The sequence below is a fragment of the Morone saxatilis genome, unplaced genomic scaffold (assembly GCF_004916995.1).
Source record: "Morone saxatilis isolate NCDOM2014 unplaced genomic scaffold, NCSU_SB_2.0 Contig17, whole genome shotgun sequence".
Classification (NCBI taxonomy): domain Eukaryota; kingdom Metazoa; phylum Chordata; class Actinopteri; family Moronidae; genus Morone; species Morone saxatilis.
Genome location: NW_023339729.1, coordinates 10,083,128 through 10,092,536, shown reverse-complemented (window position 1 = coordinate 10,092,536; position 9,409 = coordinate 10,083,128). Strand labels below are relative to the sequence as shown.

At 39.8% G+C, this 9,409-nt stretch overlaps 2 protein-coding genes across 2 annotated transcripts in view; one reads left to right on the top strand and one right to left on the bottom strand.

The window, feature by feature from the left end:
- Nucleotides 1-2,952, top strand: part of xpa (xeroderma pigmentosum, complementation group A) — a gene marked incomplete at its 5' end in the record, with an annotated part of 3,218 nt that extends 266 nt beyond the window's left edge. The window contains 3 exon segments of the mRNA XM_035660437.1: nucleotides 761-926; nucleotides 1,833-1,950; nucleotides 2,034-2,952. Coding sequence (XP_035516330.1) covers nucleotides 761-926; nucleotides 1,833-1,950; nucleotides 2,034-2,188 — 439 coding nt within the window.
- Nucleotides 2,953-3,223: 271 nt separating this feature from the next.
- Nucleotides 3,224-7,797, bottom strand: kpna7 (karyopherin alpha 7 (importin alpha 8)). Its single transcript, XM_035659436.1, has 12 exons — nucleotides 7,681-7,797; nucleotides 7,470-7,607; nucleotides 7,305-7,390; nucleotides 6,551-6,719; nucleotides 6,227-6,326; nucleotides 5,849-5,931; nucleotides 4,948-5,034; nucleotides 4,697-4,873; nucleotides 4,389-4,622; nucleotides 3,971-4,153; nucleotides 3,720-3,866; nucleotides 3,224-3,497 (listed from the first exon to the last, which is right to left on the bottom strand). The coding sequence occupies exons 1-12, from the start codon at nucleotides 7,744-7,746 to the stop codon at nucleotides 3,411-3,413; spliced, it is 1,557 nt and encodes a 518-aa protein (XP_035515329.1). The 5' UTR covers nucleotides 7,747-7,797; the 3' UTR covers nucleotides 3,224-3,410.
- Between the last annotated feature and the right edge of the window lie 1,612 nt (nucleotides 7,798-9,409).

Here is a 9,409-nt window from a genome sequence, read left to right as displayed (position 1 = left end):
CTTGCCCTGTACTGTAACTCTCATCGCTCTTCTGAATGTTAACATATTTCTAAAATCCTAAATCACAATAAACCTGTCACTGGCTAGTGTTAAATTTATATTATGTTGTAATTATATGTTAATGGTATTATGTTATGTTATAATGTATACCATAATGCAGTTGAATGACGTCGCTTCTGACATAATGTAGCCTGATGTTCAATAAATACCCTCTGAAATCTAAAATAACATATTACTGGATAATAAACACATATATTAGATTGTAAAGTGCATATTTTTAATTTATAAAAAATAATTTAATTTTACTATTTACCTAAGATGACAAAGACAATTCTTAACATGCTGTGTGAATTCACCAGAATATCTGGGTTTGTATTATGCCTTTATTATTATTATTATTATTATTATTATTATTATTATGCAGGAGACTGCCCAGAATTCCTCTATATGATGGTGTGATCTACACGATAATGATGTATTTTGTATGCTACTGGATGCTTGAATTTCCCTCGGGATAAATAAAGTATCTATCTATAATATCCATTTAACTCCTGTTAAAGTCCTGTTATATAGAAGGTCATATCTGATTAATACAAGATAAGGATTAAGGTTAAAATAATATACCAAAAAAAGGTTTCTCATCACAAATGGACTTAATGTCAAACAATTTTCTGGTCATTTAGTCATAACACTTTCTTTTTACAATCACGTGGCTGAAAATCAATCAGATGGATTAACAGTGGAAGCTTCTCCCTCCCAGAGACAATGAGGAGAAACATAAGCTGATCTCCAGAACTGAAGCCAAGCAGCATTACCTGCTGAAGGACTGTGACCTGGACATGAGAGAGCCTCCACTCAAGTTTGTACTGAAGAAAAACCCTCATAACCCGCGCTGGGGAGACATGAAGCTCTACCTCAAACTACAGGTACTGACTGGAGGACCGGGGCTATGTACAAGTGTGCGTGTGTGAGGATGGATGGTGGGTTAGTTCTGGGCAAAAATGCCACAATACATTTTCCCATAGTGACTAATATTAATGTTTACCAGGATTTTGTATTGCTTTTCAAAGTATGGTTCTAATTTTCTATGACTGAAGAATTAAGTACACCAACCATAACATTACGCCCACCTGGGCACCCTGGTGGTCGTAATGTTATGGCTGATCGGTTTATATTACTACTCTAAATGAGTACAGGTTGTCTTATATCACAAAACACTAAAAATTTTCATTAAATTTCAGAATTTGTCCCTGTAAAGTTAAAAGGTGTGTAGAAATATTTAATAGAATATTTAAAAAGCAAGGAAAGATGTTTTTGTTTTGGAACGTTATTTTTATTCTTAGTGATATAATATTATCCATTACATTTTTACATGACATAATAACACAAGGGTAAGTAAAACAGAGATAAATAAATGATAGTAAAATAATATAAAAAATACTTATAAATCAAAAAAGATAAAGTAACTAAACATCCACATATCAATAAGGGTTATCCCTACATTAATAAGGTAACAAGGCAGTTAAGGTTATCAGAAAGATGTTATTTAAGCCGCAAGCGAACAAAAGTAGTTCTGAAACAATCCGTCATTTAATCAATTAGTCAATCATCAGAAAATGTGCAATTGTATTAATGGATTAAAAAAAAATTTGGTTCCTCCCTCTGTAAGGATTTGCTGTAAATGTTTGCTGTTGCGACACAACAAGACAATTGGAGATTTATCATTGGGCTCTTGGAAAATGTCACCATTTTGTACTATTTTATATTTTATATATTTCAATGGTCCGATCTGCAACGTGTGTGTGTGTGTGTGTGTGTGCGCGTGCGCGTAGGTAGAGAAGAGATGTATGGAGGTGTGGGGTTCAGAGGAGGCTCTGGAGGAGGCCAGAGAGACGAGGGAAGAAAACCGAGAGGTGCAGAAACAAAAACGCTTCAACAAGAAGGTCAAAGGTTGGTGTCCTGTTTGAGACTAAATACCCATCATGTAGGATGAGCGTCATCAACCCTAAATGTGTCCGTGTGCTGTGTGTCAGAGCTGCGCAGGGCAGTGAGGAGCAGTATGTGGACCAAAGACACCAGCGTTCACCAACATCAGTACGGACCAGAGGAGGTGGTGGATCCAGAGGAGGACCTCTACAAGAAAACCTGCACCACCTGTGGACATGAGCTCACTTACGAGAAGATGTAGACACACACACACTGTTACAGGTTCAGCCTACAAGGAGAACATGTTTGGTGCTTCTGCGGGGAACAATGCCTCTCACAAACCCTCTCTCCCTCCAGTTGTATTCCGTTTTTCTTCTGGTATTTATTTTTCTATCACATTAATAAAACACTCCATCCTAATCACATAGAAGGGGCCAAAATCACTCTGCGGCTATTGACAGCGGTTAAACAGCTGCTGACCTCTGCTTAACTCTCTTACTGTATATTTTTAGCAATAACTGCAGATTGCCCTTCCAGTGAACTGCCTATTGCTACACTTCCTGTTTCTTTTGTAGCATATAGATTCCCCCTCGCAGTGGGAAAATCAAGGAAGGCACAATACTGAAACTGAATTGTGGGTCCCACTTTAGGACTCAAATAGATACAAGCATTAAGAATAAAACTCCAGTGCCTTTTATTAAAAACTCAATTTTGGGATGGGTAAGGTGTTATGGTTTAAGTTGTTATTGGGGACCTCCTCCTCCCTCTCACGTTCACTCAAAATCAATTTTCAAATTATAATCTATCATTGGACAAAGTACTGATGCATGGACTGGTGACCTCTAAATTTACTGGTTAATGGTTCAGACTGAACTAATGTTTGGTATTAGCTGTAAAGAAACAAGCAGTCATTGTCCAGATATTGTGATGATAAAGGACTGGTGCTGTGGGTTTGCTCAGGAGTTATTTTGATCACTTTTTAAAAGACTAATGAGATTAAAAGTGTGTAAATTGTTTGTGTCTTTGTAAAATGAATTGTTAAAAATTTCTTACAAAAAAAAAAAAAAAGTGTTTGGATTCAGCTTCATGTTACTTCTGTTCATTTTAAGAAATATTTATATTAGTGAATAGACAAAATGATTGGCTGGGGCTGGTTGATAACATGGTGCTAGCTCCATGTAGGGAAGAATTTGAATTATGCTTTGTAGTAAATAGTGGATTTCAAAATCAGAAATGTGCAGACATCCAGCTGGAGGTGGGGGTTTATTAAGCAGTGTGTTTAAAAAGGAAATACAACTTTAAACTGAGCACATTTTATTTTATTCAAGAGCATTCATAAGGCAACCACAGAGTATATAAAAGCTTTGTTGCAACTGACAGCAACAAGCGTTTTATACTAGACAGTTTAGTTTAAGATGCAATATACTGTACCATTTCTTTAACATTAAATCAAAACCCATACTGTACATTAGTAAAGTTTGAGTTTAAAATTCAAAGGTTCTCTGAACATTAGAGCTCTTAAACACAAATGCATCCTCTGTAGTGTCAACTTTGACTCCTTCAATCTCACCCTAGAAGGGCAAGAAAAAAAAAAAAAAAAAGTTAAATCAAGAAACAAAGACATTACATTGAGTGCCACAAGGGCTCCCTACCCTCTTCAGATATATAATAAGTGCAATGTCTTAGATGATTATTTTTACAAAACTCTTAAATCTGCTAATGCAACAAGTTACAAAACTTAAAATCCTTTTTTAAAATTTTAAATGCAGATAGTTTGCCATGCAGCTACTTACATCACCAAAGTACTTCTCTATGAGGTTATGCGCAGCCTGGTACACCATATCGTTGTCATGGTTCTGCAGCATTTCAATGCGGTCCAGTCCTCCCAGCTCTTCAACCAACAGGCTAAGTTTCTCTGTCTCACCGAGCTTCTCTGCTGCCTGAAAAGTCACATGCAGTAAATGACAATCTGCATTTTAAGTTCTGGGTCACTAATGAGTTTTAGACCAATTAGATGTAAAATACATATCATTTTTCCCCTCACCATGAAGATATTGTTGATTGCATCCAATATGACCAGAATGACTTTAGCATCTTTGACCTGCAGCAGGTTGATGATTGCCTCCAGGGCTCCACTCTGCACCAGGTGGACTACCTGCTCCACAGTACCCCCACTGGTAAAGTTTGTCACTGCCCACACTGCCTCCCTTTGAGTCTTGAAGTCTCCCTGAGAAAGATTGAGCATATTGTTCAGGCGCTTCACTTAACATAGATTCCAGATAACTACTTTGAAACACATTCAACCAATTTGAAGGCTGCCGAGGGGCATTACATTGAAGTGCATGTTGTGTTTACAAAGTATCACATGTGCTGCCTGCGTCACAATACCACAAAATTAAAGACAGATGTTTTGTAAAAATGGCCTATACAGATAAAATGCTCATTCACAGTCATCTACTCACATTTCTGAGCTGCTCTACCAGAGGGGGGAGCAGGCCGCAGGTGATGAGCTGTTGGATTTGCTTACAGGGTCCTGCAGCAATGTTTGACAACGCCCACGCTGCCTCCTTTTGCACGCTGGCTTTCTGGTGCCTCATCAGTTGTGGTAGGACGTTTAGAACTCCGGCATCAACCGCCGTCTGGGTCTGCAGGTCTGAACCACTCACTATGTTCCCGATGGAGCGGAGAGCCGGGGTCTGTGGGTCAGACAGGTAATTAGGTCATAGCGCGTTTGGGCACGTTGGAGGGCTGAATGAGCCAAAAACACTACCATGACACTGAGCTCCTCGTGGCTCATGAGCTCCACCAGCCGAGGGATGATGCCAGTTTTCACGACAACGTCAATACGGTCATTGTCACCATCTGAGAGGTAGGAGATTGCCCAGCATGCATCAGATAAGATGTCCTTATCACTGAGATGAAGCAACTGGATCAGTGAGGGAAGCACCTGAAGACAACAGTTACAGCACATTAGTCCTCTTGCTTTCCACTCTGATACTACTGCAAGACTTTATTACTTACCTGCAGGACTGCAGACAATGGTGGACACGGGTTCTTATTGCGACACAAGTTGGACAGCGTCCATGTTAGGTTACGCAGGTAGCCAACCTAGAGTGATAAACAGCAGTAACATTCAAGACTTCTGGCCCAAAGCTCAGGTCTTTAGTACCACTACATTATGTGAATAAAGTTGTATAAAGCCTTTTGTGACTCAAGATGGAACAGAAATCTGATCCACTTCACATGCTGTAATGAAACGCTTTCACATGTTCAAATCAAGAATGTAGTATAGAGTTTGCGGTGTAAAAATGTAGATTGTAATATACCACCATCCATTGCGCCTGGGTTTAACATCATTAAATATTTAGCTGATGTAAGGCATCCATACATTTGGACTTTCAGGCACTCATATGTAAATGCAATTTGGACAGCCTTTAGAAAATCTTCTCTCCAGTTACAATATTTGGATGTTGACATGACCATTTAAGTCAGAAACTTGTTACTTGAATTTTAAAAAGAGAACACTTCATTCAACATACTACATCTATAGCCTGCTCATATAGCCACTACTAGTGGCTCAAAGCTACATTAGTCACTAATAACTCTTGGTTGCATTGTGGGGAGGAAAAGAGTGCATCGCTTCCCTTTTTCATAAACCATCCATCATAGATAAGTCATCTTTAACTCTACCAAGTAGCCCAAGTTTGTATTTGAGAGGTCCGATGTGGTCCATGTAGAGAACGTACACATCTCAAAACTGTTCAAGTTGAATTAAACTTAATGGTTTCTAATTTTGTGGTGGTGTGGTTTGATTTAAAGCAATTTGCCAGCAACCCAACAAAGTCACTATACTCAAGTGAAATGGAAGCATTACAGCTCTTGGGTGTGTAGTTTGAGCTGGTCTTGTAAAGTTTGGACTTACTGGTGTGTCTGGGCAGATGCGGGCCAGTAAGGCTGGGATAACATTGCACTCGATCAGGACGTCCCGATAAGCTGCACCGTCACCTGTCAAGTGGTTACATTGTGATTTTAGTACAACAAAATACAGTAAAAGATTCAAGTTCTATGTGTGCCACTACTGCCTTTATTGATAGATTTATATACATTATTCAGTCAAAATAGACCACCACGTCAACATTTGTAAGACATTAGCTCGAAGGAAACCTTTATTGCAGTCAATGGTCCATAAAGGTGAGCCAACAGTGTCCTTTTGAAAAACATTACCATTGTATCAGACATCCTGATTTATCAGTTGTATTAACCTAGAGTTGACTGCAATATGAAAATATAAATGTTACACCTGCAATGTTTCCAAGAGCCCAAACAGCCTGTTCACTGATGTGCAACATCGGTGAAGCCAACAAGGAGATGAAAGCTGGTACAGCCCCATGTTCCACCACCTGAGACAGAAATACACGGGAACCATCAAGCCACCAAGAAAACCTCAAAGCCTTCAAGACTGAAGTAATTTATGCATTTAAAATCTACTTTATGTAGAGTTAAGATGTTTGAGAAACAAGTCATCTAAACAAGGACCATGACAACTTGCAGGTAAACAGCATCAGTCAAGTTAAACATTGGCCTGCCATGCCTGTGCTTCAAGAGTGCAGTATTGTGTTCACACCTGTTGGGTATGCCAAGATGTTCCAGAGGCGATGTTGGTGAGAGCCCAAGCTGCTTCAAACTGCAGAGTCGGCTCATCATCCATACACAGGAAGATCACAAAGCGGGACAGCAGTCCTGCATCTATGATCTCCTTCAGAGGAGGGTTACGCTCCTGAGAGAGCAACTTCCTGAGAGAAGGGTGGAGGAAATTACTGAATAATGCACATTTCACTCTACTTCCTACCTATGAGGTTCAGCAATCGAACATTGGAGGGATATTCAAGTTTTCAAATTTCTTCTCAATATCAGAAAATGGTTAACATGCCCATTGCAGTTTTCAGAAGCTACAGGTGATTTCCTCAATTTGGTTGCTTATTCCCCCAACAGAGTCCAAAAAACTAAACATTTAATTATGACATTAGACAAAACATTTGATTAAGATCAAATCAGTTTTGCATTTTTCATTTTACACATCTTGCACATTGGACTAATCAATGACTTAAGACTAAACAGAACCAAAGCAATTGCATTTCTATCATATATAGAAAAAATTAATAGTGTTGGATTCAAGTGGCCCCATGGCAGATACGAGTGCAAGAAAATATGATGCAATGCAATAATGACTGTCAACATGCTAGAAAATGACCATTTCAAAAATTCATCAGGACCTTCCGATGCTGGTACCCCACATACATACATACAGCTGGTACCCTTCTTCCCACCCCTGCCCCCCCTCAGACAACCGGGGTCCTCCTCTGTGCAGTTATCCTCACCTGGCTGCCTGACAGCCTCGTGTTTGGGTCTCCCTGCTGTCGGAGTTCACGTCTTTAATGATATCCTCAATGGTTAAAGGAGTCACCTGAAAACACAGTTAACCTGTTAAGAGTCTCCACTGCTGCAGTCTGGGTAAAATCATTAAAAGATTTCTGTGCACTGACCACGTCGCAGGAGTCCGGGGAGAGGGCGTCCTCGTCCGGGAGAGACGACAGCGTTAAATTCCTCCTCTTCAGGAAACTTTCATTCTTGTGAGCCTTGCGCAACTCCACGCACTCAGAGATCCTTTTCTCTCGAAGTTTCTGTAAGAGATCAACGCAGTGTCGATACATGTATGAATACGCATGGCCTCGGAATAAAGGAACATCCACTTACTGCTGGATCTTTCCCCTTGTTTTTGAATTTGGAGATGCGCTCGTCAACAACGTTCTTGGTGGGCATGGTGGCAGACACGTCCTCTCTGCTGGACTCACAACAGCAACCTAATGACGACCTTCCCCAGGGAGGTTATAAGGGGGAGAGCCGCCTCAGGTGAATCTAATTAGCTGTGATTGATGTAAGGCACCTATTGGTTTATCCACTGGCAGCTGTGCGCGTTTCCATCCGATAATCAAACATCATCTTTCTGTCCAGCGACTGTTTAGTCCCTTCTTTGCAGTATGCAGTGAACCTAAAGGACCAAGAGCAACTCTTCACCAGACTTTATGACCACATTTGATCAGTTACACTACTACTACTACTACTAATAGTAATAATAATAATAACCAAGAATAAAATAAAAAAGCGCAGAATAATCTCAAAGTGTTTTAAAATCAGTAAGCAACAAAAAATTTGAAGTCCCAAGTGTGAGATGTATTTGTGGTATAAAAGCTGCAAATCTTACACATCCAACCCCGATCATAGCATGGGTTAGACGTAGGTGGCAGCATAACATACACTTTCATTTAGGTGCCAATGTGCGTTTAGGTGGCTGGATGAAATCTGATGTATTAAGGGAGAATTTAAAGGCACCTGTGAATTTACATTCTGTCCTGTATGTTGTTTCAGCCAGACAGCAGAATAACAGTTTAGTAATGAATGCAGGTTAAACAAAATAACTAAGTAAGACCACAACAATAAGTGAAAGAGAAAAGAGAGGGGTGAGAGAGAGAAAACGAGGCAGTGATGGAGCACGTCCTCGCTTGTATACAACCCCAAGGAAGGGCTGAAACACTACGCGTACAGTGGAGGTTTCCCCCGAACCCAAGGCGTACTCGGTCACCTTCTCATGACTGAACTGCGTACAACGCACACACACATGAACCACACACACACACACACACACACACACACACACACACAACACAGATCATGGGTCATGTGATGGGAAAATCGCTCAGACTCCATGTTATCAAACACACTCTTTCTGCTCCTTTCTGCTGCCTTCACCACCAGCCGGAAGTGTAGGTCACAACCCTCGTAATGGTTTGTCTTCCTCTAATGCAGCACCTTAAACCACCTTTTCTCACAGCCTGGCCCTCTCCTCACACAACAACCACAACACAGACTACAGGTCCCATGTCCACATTAATGTAATACAGATAAAACCTTTTGCAAACATTTTGAGTCAAAAGTGAAGCTCTTCAGAAAAAAATCTCACTTTTGAGTAAATGGAAGAAACAGAGCTATTTACAGACACTGATGAGACTATCGCCTTCCACGACAAAAAATTGTTCATTGCAATAAACCAAGCAAAAGAATTATCACCTCAACTGTGCAGCTCTACAAGCTTTTTAGCTTGTTCAGGTCATTGTTTGGTTTGAAAGGCTGCACATTTTCTGTACGGTTATGTCTTGCTTTTATGTCTCACCAAGCGGCTGATGAACATTTTGCAAGCTAAAAAAACACAGATATTTTATAACTTCAAAACAGAGAAAGTATGAATAATTGAACTTGCACAAAGTCAACGCAGCTGCCTTTAAAATACTTAAACGGTTCCAGTGTATACATTTAAAAGGCATCTATGGCAGACCATGGATAATAATATATGAATAACTATGTTACATGTATGATAATAAATATAGAATTACCGTTTTAACAGCAAACACTTCATGATTTGTAGTAA